General features: G+C 40.2%; 1 protein-coding gene across 5 annotated transcripts in view; it reads left to right on the plus strand.

Annotated features, from left to right (window-relative positions):
- kcnab2a (potassium voltage-gated channel subfamily A regulatory beta subunit 2a) overlaps positions 1 to 18,414 on the plus strand; it is a 67,227-nt gene that overhangs the window by 27,928 nt on the left and 20,885 nt on the right. Inside the window, exon 1 of one of the 5 annotated variants that reach the window (XM_020602242.1) lies at positions 14,195 to 14,576. The exons of 3 other annotated variants lie outside the window; for them this stretch is intronic. In XM_020602242.1, the coding sequence (XP_020457898.1) occupies positions 14,365 to 14,576 (212 nt within the window). In that variant the 5' untranslated portion in view covers positions 14,195 to 14,364. Of the gene's footprint in view, positions 1 to 14,194; positions 14,577 to 18,414 lie in introns of those variants that run through there. One more of the 5 variants, XM_020602164.1, reaches the window with a different exon arrangement.

Genomic DNA, 18,414 nt, shown 5'->3' on the forward strand with positions numbered 1-18,414 from the left:
GTATATGTGTGTGTGTATATATATATATATATATATGTTTCAACAGCGTTGTTGTGCAGGTCAGAGCATTATACATTAATAATGTATTAATATAAAGTTACTGGCTCAACACGTGGTCAGTGCTTAGTGCTTTGGTATTAAGCTGCATTTTGTAGTAATGGTGGAACTAACACAGTATTGCCCTCTAATGATGAAATTCAGTGCAACACTTTTAGAAGAGCTGTATTGTAGAGTCAAGGGCATAAGTAAAAATATGTTTGTAGCCTGTTCACTAGAACATAAGAGGAAAGGCTTCATGGTTAAAACTGATAGTTTTTGAAAATCAAAAACACAGCTGGCCTAGCTGTCTAGTCAGAAATAAAGCTCCAGTTTACTTTAAAGAGCTACCCTTTATATATAATGGAGTTGTTTTGAGATTCCTTTAGTGCTTTTACCTCTTTTTTTGTGGGATAGATTCATTTTATTCTGGACTACTCCCAGAAGGTTTGTCTCTTGGCTTAGTCCAGTCAGAGGTGAGAACAGGAACAGTGTCCCCTCCTATTGCTTGGTGCATGTTTGAATGTCTCCCCTTTTGCAGGTGCACTAGCATGTGCCCTCTTTGCTCATGCTCGTTAATCACCAGCAAGTCACCTGAATGCTCCCTATCAGTGTAACCCTGCCATTGTGCACCTATCAGGGGAAGGCTGTGTTGTGTGACTCTAATTACGGTATGCATGGCCATGTGCTGCCCCTAAGTAGGAGAGCTGTTTTTTAATGGTAGCAGATACTACTTGAGAAGGTGTCTGTACCCTGCTGGCTCCTTGCTCCATCCGTGTCCCTACTTTATTCTTCACTGCACGGGTCGCCTCAGCATCACAAGAAGGAGTAGAGGGGTGGAGGGAGGGCATGTTTGCGGGAGGGTACGCTGGTGGCCCACGAGGTCCTCTCATCAGGGGAAAGTCAAGTTACTGTCCTCCTGAAAACCTGCAGATCTCCAAACCGGCAGCGCCAGGTAGCGGTGTGCGGAAGAGCAGCAGCAGTGGCAGCGGCAAGATGCTGTCTATGTCATACAGCGAAAGCATCCGGAGCGGGATCAACCGCTACCACTCGGACCAGGGGCTGAACCAGCCACCGGCCAGGCCCACTGACCAGGCTGAGCTGCAGAGACTCCGGGAACAGAGAGTTGCTGCTCAGATTAAGAACATGGAAGATTTCCTGAAGATGAATGGCCTGGCCCTGGAGGAGTGTGTGTCCTATCAGACAGGCATGAAGTACAGGTAAGAGGGGGACAGGGACTCGGATACTCTGGAGACCTGGACAGTGATGGGTGCTGAGAATCCGCAGATGAGAGTGGCTTTGTGGTCGAGGGAGGTCAGACATTTGAGGTTCCACTGAACAGGTTTGTTTTGTTAGTATTTTTGGTTGATTATAAAATGATTATTTTGTACTTTTGGTATTGATTTTGTTTAGATAAATGTTCTCATCAGAAACGTGGCTGGAGCCATGTTTATCTGCCTCTGTTTTATTAATATCAGTGCAGTCTCTGTCCTCTGGTCAGACTGCACTTGTGCAAAGTTACTGGGGCTCGGGTTTTATTTTAATCATCTAGGTCGGTGGCATATTTGCCACTAGATGGGAAGGACAGACTGCTCCGTAAGGAGTTACCTCACCCCTTAAAATATCGCTCAGACATTTCTTTCCTATTCCCCGTGATCATTTTTATAGTCTCTCTTCTTCTTTGGTTGCACTTTCCCATTTACTGTACAGAGACTTCTGTCACATGAAGACAAAAATAAGTACTTTAAGTGTGGTCAAAGTAGACCTGGGAGATGTAGCAAATATAAATCTAATGATAGCAGATTAGATGTTTATGATTTTGGCATAATTGTCATAATATTGTAATATAGGTTTAAATATTGACTTGATATAAACTGGTGTTTTCTGAGCTTATTTTAATGTTGTAACTGACTTGATTGGGTCTTGATTCTATTATGGATTTTGAAAGTTCTCCTATTTTTTAAGCTAAATAGAAAGATGTTCTGTCACAAAGCTGAAAACATGGATGTTTTCCATGGTCCTGAAAAGCTTGTTTTGGAGTTGCATGCCTTTCTCATCTGCTGTCATTCACAGAATTTTCACATTATCAAAGCTATATAAAGACATTGTGCCAAAAATATTGAATTTGTTGTTACCCCAGAATTTAGTTGAAATGTAAAAGGCCAAGACTTAAATTTATACATTTGTTTTATACCCCCAAAGATTGTTCATAGATGCACTACTATATAATACTACTGCTATACCATATGCTTCATCAAGGCAAAAACGAGACAGAAAATTTGAATCATTCACTTTTGAATAACCTTGGAAATCAACTGGACTTGAAATTCTAGATTAAAGACGTTTCACCTCTCATCCAAGAACTGATGAAGCCTCTTGGATGAGAGGTGAAACGTCTTCAATCTAGAATTTCAAGTTCAGTTGATTTCCAAGGTTATTTCGGTTGCGGTTTCCTATGACCTGGATGACTGAGAATCTGCACAGATATCATTCACTTTTGTTTAGTCTGTGCTATCAACCCAGTGACAGGAAACCAACTGGCTATTTTCTGGGCTGTTGCTATTGACAGGATTGAGCCAGTGCAGCAGGCTTAGCAGCTGTTGTGCTAATAAGGTCTGTTAAGCTGATATTGTTGTATAAATGGATAGTGTTCATCACACATAGCCATGGCTGCTGTTGTTTTTAACAGAGACCAGTGACTTGAATGCAGGTATGATTGGCTGCTGTTGCTGTGTTGTGAGTGATTTTTAGTGTCTCCTGCAGGCAGTGTTGAATGTTGCTGCCTCTGGCATGTTACTTTGCCTGTAGTTATTTCCATAGTGTGTAAAGCTCATTCACTGGACCATGAGAGGCTCAGGTGCAGCTTTGTGAGTATGCATGTTGAAAGGGAGTTTAGTATTCCTAGGAGCAGGTGTGTTTCTTTGCTTACAAACCCCCAGAAAGCCTCCTACAGTAGCTAGCACTTACACATTATTAACAATAAAGCTCTATCTGTGATGAGAATCATTTTGTTTTTTCTGTTCATTCTAGTGAATTTGTTTAAGAAATATTTAGTGTGATTTATGCTATACCTTTACAGTGTTGCATTTAACCATTGGTATTGGTTTACCACAGGAGTCTTAGCTTGCCTAACATAGGAAATCCTGCCAGCTTCTGCTCTTTCTTGTATCCTGATCACCTGCAATTCTGTAATTAGTGCTGGAGTTAGGTTAGCAAGTGCGGTGCATACAGCCTCAGACTTAAGCTCATGATTATTTCAGCTGTGTTCAGGATGGTGGGCCAACATTGCTATTAAGCTGCATTTAATCATTCTTTGCAGTACCATCACCCTTTCCAACAAACCTGGTTAAAAATGTATTGTATTCTTCTTCTTCTTCTGTAACATCTTTTCTGAAGATATCCTCAGACCTTCTTCCACTTTTGTTTAGTCTGTGCTATCAACCCAGTGACAGGAAACCAACTGGCTATTTTCTGGGCTGTTGCTATTGACAGGATTGAGCCAGTGCAGCAGGCTTAGCAGCTGTTGTGCTAATAAGGTCTGTTAAGCTGATATTGTTGTATAAATGGATAGTGTTCATCACACATAGCCATGGCTGCTGTTGTTTTTAACAGAGACCAGTGACTTGAATGCAGGTATGATTGGCTGCTGTTGCTGTGTTGTGAGTGATTTTTAGTGTCTCCTGCAGGCAGTGTTGAATGTTGCTGCCTCTGGCATGTTACTTTGCCTGTAGTTATTTCCATAGTGTGTAAAGCTCATTCACTGGACCATGAGAGGCTCAGGTGCAGCTTTGTGAGTATGCATGTTGAAAGGGAGTTTAGTATTCCTAGGAGCAGGTGTGTTTCTTTGCTTACAAACCCCCAGAAAGCCTCCTACAGTAGCTAGCACTTACACATTATTAACAATAAAGCTCTATCTGTGATGAGAATCATTTTGTTTTTTCTGTTCATTCTAGTGAATTTGTTTAAGAAATATTTAGTGTGATTTATGCTATACCTTTACAGTGTTGCATTTAACCATTGGTATTGGTTTACCACAGGAGTCTTAGCTTGCCTAACATAGGAAATCCTGCCAGCTTCTGCTCTTTCTTGTATCCTGATCACCTGCAATTCTGTAATTAGTGCTGGAGTTAGGTTAGCAAGTGCGGTGCATACAGCCTCAGACTTAAGCTCATGATTATTTCAGCTGTGTTCAGGATGGTGGGCCAACATTGCTATTAAGCTGCATTTAATCATTCTTTGCAGTACCATCACCCTTTCCAACAAACCTGGTTAAAAATGTATTGTATTCTTCTTCTTCTTCTGTAACATCTTTTCGGAAGATATCCTCAGACCTTCTTCATAGGGAGAAACACTTAGTGCTATTAAGGAGCAGTTGCTTTTTGTAACACCACTCCCATATCTACTTTCCCAGCTCTAAATCAACAGAACATACAGTACTAATGCTCAAATACTGGTCACTCTGAAATAATAGTAGCGTGTACTTAAGAAATATCCTTATTCCTGAATATGTGTTGGAAATATTAGATTGCTCTATTTCCATTATTTTGCCCAGATACTACCACTCAGCCGGTCCATTTTGACACTGGAAAACCTTTCCTAGTGTCCGAGTCGTTTAACTGAAAGCACTAGGCAGTGGTTTAAGGGGCCTGCTTGAGACTGGAGGCCTTGTCTCCTATAGTCTGACTTATGGAGTATAGATTTCTGGAGTGACTTAACACTAATGGATGTGGTAATGACTGTCTTATGTTTGGCTATAACTGTTCCTTGATGGACTGTAAACCTTATCTGCTCATTGTGAAAAGCTGTGATCTGCAGATGGACACGTATCTAAGGATTTAATAACTTTTATGGCTTTGTTCATATTACAGCCCTTAATGCTCAGTTTCGGTTTTTTCAGTTTTCAGCTTTTTTAGTATTTTCAGATATTTTGTGGACACAGCACAAAATTTGTAAATAGCCAGAGTGATCAGTGGTGAAATTAATTCTTAGTGGTTGCCCTAATGTTCAGTTAGACTATATAAAACAGAGAAAGTCTTCACATTGTAGAAGCTGCTACTAGATATTTTTCTTGGAAATGGCTGACATGATTAATCAGTTCTCAAAAAGTTTGCCATTACTTTTTAGGGGATCAAATAACTGATTACTTGACCATTTGTTTGATCTTTATAGTAGTAAACACTGACAGAAATTCATCCTTTCAGCTTTTCCCTAAGAAATCAAAAAGAAACAAATGCAATGTAGAGCATGTAACGCTCAATAAACAGTAGAGGTCTGAAGCTAACAGACAGGTGTTGCCATTTTACAGTTTTGTAAAGCAAGCTGTAGAATATCAAGTTTTAGTGTGTACAGTGTGTTGCATTCATTGAGTCAGAAATGTGTTCACTTGGAGCTCCCTGTTCTGTAAGCAACAGCTGATCTCCACCAGGTGGTGCACGGGTTTCACTTGACACAAAGTATCACACATTGGTAATGCCTCCCACTGCACTCAGTGCTGTAATGTATTCGCTGAATAGAGTGCAGCGAGTGCATCACTCTTAACACTCCTACACTGTCATGTTGAGTGAGTTTTAATCACTTTATTTTGAACATTGCTTGGTAATGAAGCTTGAACAAGAGATGACCATCCCAATTTTAAATGGCAGTTTGTCGCAAGGTGGCAGCATCGAGGAATGCATTCTTCTTAGGCTCATTCAAATGTATTCTTGATGTCTAAACACATCTTTCTTTTTTACTTTACCTATGTCTTTCTCTTTCACTCATTTTCCTCTGACATACCTATACAAATATTTTGCTGAGACATCTGCACTGAGCCTCTCTAGACTGCTAATATATAATTTTCTAAATCTCAGCAGCATTTATGTTTGAGCTGGGGCAACTGATGTTTTCCTTCAGGCGATCCCGACTCAAGGGTTAAATTTAGCAACAGTCTCGTATCCACAGCTGCAGCTTGGTACAGCTGGGTGGGCTTCAGCCTAACCTGTTCATCTGCTATTTCACCTTGAGCCCACTGCCTCATAGTCTTGCTCCTTTGATGAGAGCTGCAAAAGTGGGCATGCTTCATCTTTGTCACCGGTGTGGGAGATGATGGTTAGATATTTGTAGTGATAGATTTGGTTTCCAGTGATGACCTCTCCAGCTCTTCTTTGAGCTATCTCTGGCTGGCCCAGTCTGACAGCTTGTCAGAATGTTCTAGTCAGAGTGTGGGCACAAGAGGCGGGAATGCCAGGGATTGCACAACTCTTTTTTTTTGTTTTTTTTTTGTTGTTGTTGTTGTTTCAGTTTAACAGTCTCTTATTTGTGGTATCTGAACTAGATGTCCTCATGATCACAGTGTATGGGTTAGTACAGTTAGATGTTTGAATGTGCTATGTGTATAACTTTTTCATCTTGGATTTCATCACTAAATGATTACATGAAATAGTCAGTCATTATCTTCCTGATTTGCAATTTGTGAATGTTTACATCTTAGATTGATTTGTGTCAAGAAGCACAGCCTTGAATTTCACAGGGATGTAACCTTGTCACACATGTAGTTACTGTTGCTTTTATTTGACAAAATGCAAGTGAATTTTTGAGAAACAGAAGGTATTTTAAGTGAAGTTGCTTCCAGTTTCTATGGTTATAATCAATATCAACACTATTTGTTGGATCGCGGTTCAAATGTTTATTACTGCTAGCATAATTAGGGTTTTTTAGTTGGTGGTTTTGTTCCTTCTATCTGTTTTTTACTTCATCATACGGAATGTTTTGCTGGAAACACCTTTCATACCTTTCTGCCATAACTGTGTTTTTCTTTATATATTAAGGTGTCTATGTGTATGTCGCTTGTGGCTGCGGGGGGATTACTCTTTACTTGGTATGAATACCCAGCAGTGACAGTGGGGGAGTCCTTCAGCCTTTTAGACGCTCGGGCTTTAAAATTGTGCTGTTGCTTTGCATTTCATAAAAGTTTTTACTTAACAACATACATTCTAAACTGCCAAGTTCCATGCTTGAATAAAATGCTTTGTGGGTTTTAAAGCTCTCCTAGGGCTATGTCTTTTTCTTTCCTTCTCTCTTGAACTTCTCAGTGAACACCAGATGTGCTGCATTAATGTCTGGCAGAAATCCGGCTCAGATGTTTTTTTTTCCTCTTATGTTGTTTCAATAATAAATTACTGTGTATCCTTAATGGCAGTTCAGATTTCATTTGCTAGGTGGTTCCCTGTAAACAGTCATTGTTGTCCATCAGAGCTGTGGATTTTCAAGAACATCACAGCACCAGTGGTTCTTATTACAGTTCAGTACACTGAAACATTGAGGCATATCCAGTTTCACATCATAGTAGGAGCAACAGTATATTATATAGAAGCTTGCTAATATTATTAGACTTGAACAAACATGCTTCTCTTATTTGTAGACCAAGAACAAAATGAAAAGTGATGTTGTGTTAGCAAATGATATCTTGTCATGACAGAACTGGTCCCACAATTAGTCCTTGCAATATATCAAAGTTGATTTTAAGAGCTGACAAAACAAAGTGTTCAGTAGTACCAAAGAAATTACAGGACAAAATTACCAGTCCATGTTCTAATTCTGTGCAAAAATAGTTGATGGGGTTGGTTGTGTCGGTAAGAAATTTTAACTCGCAGCCATCAGTGAATTTCTGTTGACCCCAAGAATGTTTTCTGTGCTATTTAGCTTAATGAAATCAAACTGAAAATTGTTTAAATAAATAATTACAATTATGTAATTGTAAAAGTTATGCTTCTACTCATGCTTCTAATGCTTTCTCTAGATTTATGTATTTATTTATTTTTAATAATGGGTACTTGGTTTGGATTTTTTAAGTCTTTGCTTTCCACACCAATTCCCTTCATTACTGTTTCTTAAAACAGTCTGAGCACAGAATACTGGGGCACTTAAAACATGCAGTAGAAAGCATTTCTGCCTAGCAACACATCTCTGTGTGAACATTCCCTTAGGTGTGACAAACTCCCACAGGCAGGCAGGGGGATCTTTCATTGAACAGAACAGATTATTCTGCTCCCTCCTCTCTTTCTTTCTTGAGATTAGTGAGTGTGCTCGCTGGAACTATGTAACTCAGTCCTGTTTTATTTCAGTACCCTGCTGTTGGATTGGTCAGCATATTTTACTTAAACCTGCGCTGTTCGTTCACTTCATCATGTATTGTATTTGAAGCATGGATGGATATGTACAGTATCTTGGCTATTGTAATCCATTGCATCAATATAAATATTGCAGATATGCAGTGTATAATCACCATTTCCTGAATTTAACAAACATTTTTATTACAGAGCATCAGCTAAAACTAGGAGGACATTATCACTTTGTTACATAAGAACAGGGGTTCCCCGTCCTATTTTTCCCCATTGTTTCAGCTCTTCTACTCTGCTACATGTGTCAAAGGGAGGCAGCTGAAATGACGGCGCCTCCTGAGCCCTGCTGTCTGCAGGGAATTTGTCATGTTCACTGGAGAATTAAGGATTGCAGCACTCACTGCTCACAGATGTGACCTATGTCTCTCTTTACTCTTTTGTTTCCTCGGGAATTCCCAGAGTCATTGGAATAGTATTCAGCCTTAGCTAAACCTAATTTGAAACTTTTTTTTTTTTTTGTATTTGCATGACAGCTGTTTAAAACCCCCAGTAGCTCTTTGTTACAGCTTAATTCAGGTCAGAAATATATACAATTGCATTTGATTAAAATACACAAACTAAACAAGATCTTGATAAAATCTATAAAATAATACATATGCGTTGTTGTTTCTTAAAGATATATCTGCTTCAATCAGTTCCATCCTCATGATATTAATGAGACAGTCAGCCAGTAGAAATGTTCAGACACAGCCTCAGGATTCATTAAGCTGCCAGAAAAGCATTACAATATCTGTCGATCAACACTGTCAGTCTGTGACCTCACATCACTTTCCATTAACTTTCTTAAGCCCTTTCATCCACTCTCAACTCCACACACAGTCCTCTGCCTCAACACTCCCCATCACAGGGATCCTATTCCTTTCACTAAATTACTCAAATCCTCACTAATGCTGTTCAGTTAAACCTTCAGTAAGTGGAGCTTAAACCTCCATTGTACAGCTGGCCGACAGTTATACATGATACAACTGTGGTCATTCTGCCTGCCCAGGTATACACGGCACTAACAAAGACTGCCAACCACAAATGACTTTTTCCTGGCCTAATGCCCCTGGATAGGTTTTCTTATGTTCACAGAAAGACAGAAGGCCGAGTTAGAGTGAGATGATGAAGTAGTTGAGCTATCTGTGACTTAATATTTATGAACTGAGGTAGGTTTACCCAGGTTGAAGACCCCTGCTTAACTGCAGATTTTAAATGAAGTTTAAGTTTGCTGATCCCTCTGCTGGTCCCTACACAGGACTACAGAAAACTGATGCTTGCTAAACTAGCTTGGATCAGGCCTTGCACCCTGCAGGATCTCTGGGTGCCAGTTCATGTGCTAATCTGGGCTCAGTGGAGGTCCCCAGACTGCCACAAGAGCAAATTAGTTAAAGACCACATAAGATACTTGCTGCGATGACAAAAGTCAAATTTGGTAGTCCTTTCAGTAGCTAAAGGCATTATTTGCATTTGATTGTGGTTCACTGTGTCCAGTTTCAGAGTGCCAGTAAAACTATTTTTAGAGCCAACACTGCTTTTATGATGAAACAACACTACTCATGACAGTAACTTTGTGGTTGGTGTAGCTTCTGTTGTTTTATAGATTACAGTAGTTACAGTAGTCTTCCCCACTGTGCCATGGTAATCCCTACCCGCAATATACAGTGCATGTGCTGTAGCTAAGGAGAGGTCGGTTGTCTGAGCTGGAACTCCTGTACAACCAGAATGGACTCCTGAGGCTTCATTATGATACAGCAGACTGCCACAACCTCTTCCTACTCAGGGCTACAGCTATGAGCAGAGCAAAACCAGTAATTTTAAGTGTGTGTGTGTGTGTCCTGCAGCTTCCTCCTCTGGTACTGGAAATGGATGTAGGGTTGTCAGTAATTGGGATACATTTCCACAGTTTATTTTTACTGATGTTTGCTTGTTTGCAAGTACAACCGTTAGGCTATAGTGCATATTGTATTTGAGTCCGAATATTGTTGTCCTCAAGGCTTTTGTTTTCCTTCTGCATCTGCACACCCCTTAACAAAGAGTGCCTTTGTTGGTATTGCTAAATTTTACTCTGCTGTAGTCCTGATTAGTGGAACACACATGTTTGGGTACCGACATATATACAGCTTTTCTCTCCTCTCCCCACCCCTCTCTTTGAATGAAGTGCAAGGCCCTATCAGGGCTCAGCATTCACTCAGAGTGATTGAGTGCCTGAGAGGGATTTTAGCAGCTCAGTAGATTTTTAGATAGTCACAAATCAGGCACTTAATCAAAGCAAGGAGGCGAAGACTACGACACAAGGAGGACATTGTGATAATATGTGGAGTGGGAGGAGATGGATTTCTTTTCTTTACGCTGAGATTTGTTCCCTACTGCTATCTACCAACCAGCTGCTGAGTCCAGCACTAACAATGGGAGCTGATAGTTTTTTTTCTTTCTTTTTTCAGATACTGTTCTCTGTTCTCCTCCACATTGATAGAAAAATGACTTTATCACAAGAGAACACCTGTGTACTGGCTTCAGCACATTCTGAATCACACTGCTGTGTGCACCCTAAACAGTGTCACTAATTAGCAATTTAACAGCAGCACTCTGATGCATTATGTAAAGATCAGAGTTTTTTATTTTTAGTTCAGCATACTTTATGACTGATTTGTCTTGTGGCCAACAATGAAGAGGTTCATTCCCAATGTGCTCCAGTAGACTCTGATGAATGAACACAAAGCAGCTCATAGTTCAGGCCTGTAGTCGCCCGATTATAGTGATGAGAAAAGCAATCCCTATTAAAGTTTTTATGAATGACCAAATGAGATAAAAGTGTCAGCATTTGTTCAGACTGACCTTTAGTCTGGGCTCCCTAGCAGGGCAGCAGCATGTCCTCTCCAGTGCAGTTTGATGTGTCATGCTAGTTAAAATCTCAGTAATGACATACAGCAAACACTGAGGTAGTTTATGGAGCAAGTGTGGCACACAGAAGAAACACCTCCCCTTCAACCATGTCATGACTGCACTGTAGGAGTGCTGTATGTTGATAAGAGAAGGTTGCAGGTTTCTAACAAAAGAGATGTAAAAGTTTTCACATCATTTTTTTTTTCACTTGACAGCAGTAGGTGTAGGCCCTTAAAATGTGCAACAGGCATGCTCACAGTAAAGCCTGCTAACATGATTTCTTCAGGAGAACCGTATGTGTCATCATGCAGTGATAATGTGTCAGTCATCTTTAATGATCGTCTCCTCTGTTGATCTGGTCTTTTGGTCCTTTTTTGTTTTCCAGATACAGTCAAAGGCAATAAAACAGTTGCTCTCAGTCTGGAGACAGTTGGCAGATGTGCTTGTTGTGAATTATTAAATCATAGTAGATGTGACAGGCATGGCTTATTGGATTGAGCATATTTGCTGCTCACTCAGTTGGCATATTTTTGGAGCAGTTTATACCTTCTGGTGTATTTATTAATTACAAGGTGTTGGCTCATGGGGTGTTGTGTAATTTTTATTTAGACATTTTTACAGGACTGTTAAAATGAAACGGGTTTGAGTAGAGAACAGACCGACTCCCAACACCAGATGCAAACAACACTGCAGCAATCAGCTGGACAAAATGAATCTGATTTATATAGGAGATGTATTGCTACTCTGTCTGAGGATGCATGCTTGTATTGATTACTGTACCTTGTATTGCATTTTCATATATTTTCAGATAAATAAAGGGTCAACAACAAGAAATCATTCACCACAGGGTTATAAAAACCCCAACTATATACTGGATACCTTTTTTATGATCTCAGTACTTGAATATTAGGCGTACCATCGGCTAGATATTGATAACATCTTTCCATATCTAGCTGGGGCTGCTGAATTTTTGTCAGGGTTGTTCGGTGGCTCACCAGACTTACTCTGTATCTGTGCAGCCTGAGTTCCTGTCTCTGGCCTTGTCAGAACCATTCTCATGTCACAACCCCTCAGGCCCTGAAGCAGTGAATAGTGGAATCACATTTTCATGACAGTGGTGGCAAATGTGTGTGGACCATATCCTGTCATAAATGGATGCCAGGTCAGACTATTGCTCTCATGCTCAATTGCTCTGTCAAAGTGAGCAGACAGGTGGAGGGAATGTTTTCAGCCTCAAATCTGTTCCTCATCACCCAGAGTGCAGGACACAAACATGGGAAGGTGACCAAAGCCCATTGATCTTGACTACATACAGTTCTTCTTCTTCTCCTTCTCCTTCTTCTCCTTCTCCTTGCATACATATATCCACTACAATGTTGAGACTGAGGTATCCATTTAAAGCTCCTCACTCTGTTTCACTTAGAAGACTGAGTGTTTGAACAGCCCTCTTGAGCCTGACTTGTCTGCTCTCTGCACATCTTATTTCATTTGAATTAACCCACCTTTCCGCTCAGAGGTTTTATTTATGTCCAGAAGACCAAGAGTTCATAGCTCCAACGGCCCTTCCTTTTTTTTTTTTTTTTTTGGATTCTTTTGATGGAAGCTACTGCTTTACTAGACGTGTCTTCTGTCCCTGATGGCATCTCTTTTCATTATCTCCGTGGCACACTAGCTGGTCCACTCAGATAAGCTTGTGTATTATATTTCTGGGAACATGTGTCTCATCTACCGTCTCTTCAGTCTGCACCCACTTTTGTGTTGAGTCCCAGCACTGGTGTGGTGTTTACTTTGAACCTCTGTCCATTATCACAGTTTTAATATTCAGTCTCACACTTGTACCTACTCAGCTCACCTAAGAATGATTTCACTGTCAGGTCAGTTTTAATAACAATGACAAATATAACAGTAACTGGTTATAAAGTATTAAGCTGTTTTTGGCTACTTGAGCTTTAACCTATCATCTTTATAATTTTATTTCTAGAAGCGACTGTGCTGAAGACTTTGATGAATGTACAAGACTGAAGCATTTATTTCAGTCATTCGGGGTGTATGTTGTCTTTGACATATATTTCCACAGATTAAGTTACATAATAAACAATACATGAGCAGTTGAACAGACCCATGTGAGAGCCCTCTTTTCTGGGGCCATAGGCTATTGCCTTGGCTAAGCTGTGACTAGTGAGCATGTAGCTTCCCTCTTTTCTCCTGTCAGAATAAACTATATTAAACCACACTGCGGTGCAACAGATGGACAAAGAAGAACACAGCAAATGTACTACCCTTTTCTTAAGAAAGCTGTTGTAAACACAAAAGATTTTAATGCCTTGCTCCCTCATGCCGCTGTAGCACTCTGAATATTCCCCCTCAAAGCCTTTCTTCATATCCCTCCCACCACACTCCCTCCCCTCTCTCCTCCCATCTCTTGTCTGTGTGCACCGTGCGGCTTTATGCTGAGCACAAGGCATACCGATATAAGTTTAATCCAGGCAACGGTCAGAGCTGGAATGTGAATTTGAAATAGCCATTTTGCCAACATTCAGTAATATTCATTAGAATATTCAACAGCCAGCGCGGCTGTCAAGGTGGACTCAGAGGGGGGGAGATGGACTCCTGGAACTGTGTGTGATGTTTTGTTCTCTTCATTTCTTTGTGTGGATCTGTGCGTTTTCACTCTTAATGCTTGGCAGCAAGAGGTGTTACCTCTAGCTCTGAGTTTAGATTTAAAAGGAAATTGCAAGATCTGCCTTTCAGGCTCTGATGAGCCTCTGATTAATAGATAAAGCGAGAGGAGGAGGAGACCCAGATGAATCAAGGAAATTCGTACAGTCTCTGCTTTTTTGGACTCTGGTTTTTAGAAGATTCTGATTTTAATGGTATTTATTGAATTTTACTGGAACTACGCCTTATGTGTTTGCGTTGATTGCAAATTTGTTTTTGTCACCAGCTGAGAGAGAGATGCTGTAATGTTGTGCTTGGCTTTGAACTCTCTTGGAGAGAATTTTGTTTTCACCTGATCACCAGTCCCTCACAGGCTGAATACATTGCAATCTACTCTCCTACCCCTCTGCCGTTCTTTTTTTTTTTTTTTTTTTTTTTTTTTTGGCTGTATATTGTGAGCTGGTCAGTCGCTGTAACAACTGGGCAGTGATTTTTAACAGAGACACTCTTGTTGAGTCCTGCAGACTGAACAGTCACAGGCTCTTTAGAGGATTCTCTGGTTTTCTGCCCCTGGGAGTTTTGACTTACCTGATTTAGCTGGAGGTGACTTTAATTGCAGTATCATACAGGACCATCAAAAGCCAGGATGCAGGTGTCATTAGTGTGCACAGACCATCGTGGGGGGGTCAGCCGCAATACAGAGGACCGGCTAAACCGACAGAATGCCAACAGCCCTAACACAGGCACCCGCTGCAAGTTCAGAGCAGTGGCGATGGTAGCTCGCAGTCTCGGACAGCTCTCTGTTCAGAGTGTGCCTTCCTCCAGCGAGCAAAGCATGAAGACTGGCATGAAGTATAGGTGGGTCACATTTAAAAAAGTGTTGACTGGTCACTATACATTTGGCCCCAAAGCTTTCAGACATATATTAAATATTTAGAGGGATTGTAAACTGGAGGATTTGCCACCTTCTTCTAAAGTATATTTTAATGCCTGTTTTCTTCCCTTCCTCCTGTCAAAAATGTTAAATCCCACCTGTTTAAGACTTATGACAGTGCTTCATTGCGTCAATACTAGTAATAAGCCTTACCAAACCTTTTACATACTGTATCAAGTGGGATCACAAAAACAGCCTAAGGAGAGAATTGCCATTTGGAGTTTTATCAGATCTTTGTACTTAAGTGGTAAATAGTTGACATCACCTGAATTTCCCTCAGGATCAATTAAATATCTATCTAATTTGAATTTAGGCCATGGCCATTGATGTCTTATTTGTTCTGTGTAGGAGTGACACAAACAAGAAGTACAAAGTATGGTAAACGCATTTGTGCAGCTTGAAAGATGAGTCCATATAGTCTTCTCGCGCCACAGTCCGTTTTTTGAATGTATCAACTGTCGTATTTAGGATTATGTTGGTTTCATTCTGATTGCTTTTGTGATGGCTAAAAGGTTTTGTATTTTATTTAAAGGGATGAAGAAACCCCTGTGTTTTATCTATCATACTCTATATCGAACGCTTAAGCAAAGGTTGACAAGCAAAGAATTATTTGTAACAAAATGCTTATGTCTTTGCAAATGCAGATTTGTGTTAGGAAGTTATGAAATCAAGGGCTGAAAAAGGAACAATTTTGAAGTTGAAAATCTGTAAAAGCATATTAATGTGCTGAGGGTAGAGAATTGGATAGAAAATTACACCGAAATGTAGAATGGAAAGAATTGGAGATAGGATCAGTGAGAAAATGAGCTCACATTGTTTTCCAGGGCAGTAACATTATGATCTGTAGCAAGCTGGCTGTTAATGCAATGTATCTGCTCCCCACTTCACACTTTATTCAGCCTGGTAGAACTTATTTCCTCACATGCAGATCAACAGATCACTAAAGACAATTGTTTGGCATAAAATATTATTTTAAATGAGCACTAAGCGACTTCATAATGTTATAATATTAATCCATATTTTCATCTACCAGTTTCCCATTTTTTAGCCTTGCTTTGAGTAATGATCCTAAGGCATGCTGCCTTATTTTTAGAACATATTGGCAGTTATTGTGATTGAAAATGAATATAATTTAACACTTCTTTGAGCTTGTTGTACAGATATTTCTGTGGTGATATTAAAACCACAGCAGAAATGTCACAATGTAGATGTGGTGAAGAGCCTTACTTTAAATGCTTGTTTGTGGTTTTCTTGTTTTTAATCATTTTACTGTGTATCTGTTCTACTCTTTTACCAAAGATTGCAATCACAAGAAGAAAATGTTTGTACATGGTCTTTAAGGGATGGTCTTGCAAATGATAAATGACTTGAGTTGTGACGAATATTGTATTTTAATTAACAGTTTATCTTTTCAAGCCCTAAACCTTAAGGAGGAAAACGGCAAGATGTGTCTTTTTAAAGTGGTGAAAATTAGTGGTATGGTGATTAACTGAGCTGGGGGTTAATTTGAGGAAAGGCGTCCTCTGCAGTGTTGTCTGAAGCCACATCACAGTTCTGTGCATCTGATTCCCTAGAGGCAGACTCGCCACGTCGATACACTGTTATTATTGAGGCTAATGATATTGAATGAGTAAAATCATTTTAAGCCTGGAGGCCAGTGGCTGTTCACATTCTTAGTTTTCACGTTGTTGTCAAACATACATAACAGACTCCGTGTTTGTGAACCAGGCTTGTATATGATGTGAAATGAAGGTAATGCAGCCCTAAATGCAACATGAGGCTCAGAGATTAATGCGCTGAGGGTACAACATGTAGTGTTTGCGGTTGAAGAAATGTGAATAAAAGGGAAGGAAGGAGAGAGTGAAAGATCGAATGGGAGAGCACTAAGCTTAGTGCTGATGGTGGCTTTAAGCACTAAAGGAAGACAGTATGCTGGAGTGATCAGTGCTCATGTCACTGTTTTTCTGTCAACCGTGCCCCTTAGAGTTGAAGCTTGCAAACCCTGGAACATGGTCGATGTATTTCTCTTTTCATTCTTGATCACAAGATTTTTTTTTTTTTTCTCCGTTCAGGTTAGTTAGAATTTATCATTTTGTGGTTTAGTAGTTTTCAAACTGCTTTCTCAAAAGAATACAGTTAAAGCTGTCTTACATACCCAGAGAATCTTTCCACAATTATCCACATTGCTTGAGCTTGAATCAAGACTGTCAGACTACATGTATGTCCAAGGATGCAGGTTAGGTTGGACGTAGCCTCCCCCATATGGCCAAGGAAGCCATCAAAGCAAACATTTTTTTTAAGGTTTCAAAGGGATTGTGGCAGCATTAGTGGGCTGCCTCAGACTGAGCCATTCTGTAATGTAACGCTGGGTGTGCATGACATGACTGGTTAAAATCATCAAGCTCAGCTGTGAGAGCTTGCACCTCCTCCAAGAAATGATTAAATGACTTCAGTTAGAACTGAATTAATGATGCACACAAAATGGGTTATGATTATGTAAAGTAGTCTTGCTCGGGGAATGGAAGAATATCAGAGATTGGACAGAGAGACAATCCCATAAGAGCTCTGCTTTTCACAGTTTGGTATCAGCTTTTCTCTCAATCAGCTAATCCCAGGGAGGGTCAAGGGCTAGGTTTATTTGCTTAGGTGTAGCAAATAAACTGCTGAAAAGTGATGCTGAGGTGAATAAATCTGAGCACATATCACTTTTCATGCTTTGTGCAGACTAAATTTGAGAGCTCACCATAAATTGTTGTTGATAGCGTTTGCGCTTCTGGAGGATTTTGTCAAAGTAGGGTATTTTTCTTTGCCACGCATTGTATCAGCTACAAGACTATTCTGCTGTGTTGCATTCAATATCACTTACTGCTGTGGTCATGTAAATCTAAGCTGATTCTCCTACTCCCCTGGTGTAAACCTACAAGTAACTTGCTGTGACTCTCCATAGGATTCCTCACATCTCTTGAGGTCCTCTTGTGGTTGTAAAGTTTGACAGTGAATCACAGCCACTGTAAATAGCTACTGGCAGTATTATGCAAGTGGATTGCATCCCACCCCTGTGTTGTGTGAAGTTGATGTTCCTCATTATCAATGACAGAGACAAGACATCACCCAGAGTTGTCTTTGTTTAGTGAACCTTGAAGTTAGCTGATGTAACAGATGGCAGAAATAACAACAAGAGAAGTGTGAGGAAAGCATCAAAGTCTGGAAACGTTTAGACGTTAATTATCAGTGTAAAGGATTAATGCTTCCCTGTTTTGTTGTTAGCTGTGATTGCAAAATAAGAACTGGATTGATGGTGTTTAACAATGGAAATATTTTCTTTTTGTTTAGAAAAAAGCAAAAGTATGCATCACTCAGGCTTGGGTGACAAAACTGTGGGTGTAAGATTTGGGGCGTCGTGAGTGTGGGTGCATGCTGGGACGTTTTCCTGCATTCTGAGGGCACTCTTCACCAGGGAGCCAGCTTTCCACAGCCTGCACTCCCCCTTCAAATATGAATCATAAATAGACTGTGGTAGTTGAACAGAACACACATACAGCAGTACATGTTGGCTACTCTGATGTGAATGCTAAGACTCATCCACAAAGATTTCAGGCCACAGTAGCCACTTAGGTACCATCTTAAATATGCACAGAATATTTGCCATCTGTTTGCTTTGGGCATGTGTGGAGAGAAATTGCCGCACAGTGGGATGGTTCATTTATTGATGTAGCCTTTTCTTTTACTGCACTGATGTTTTGTCTGTGATGGTGTGTAAAA

Source organism: Monopterus albus, unplaced genomic scaffold (genome assembly GCF_001952655.1).
Source record: "Monopterus albus unplaced genomic scaffold, M_albus_1.0 scaffold1.1, whole genome shotgun sequence".
Taxonomy (NCBI): domain Eukaryota; kingdom Metazoa; phylum Chordata; class Actinopteri; order Synbranchiformes; family Synbranchidae; genus Monopterus; species Monopterus albus.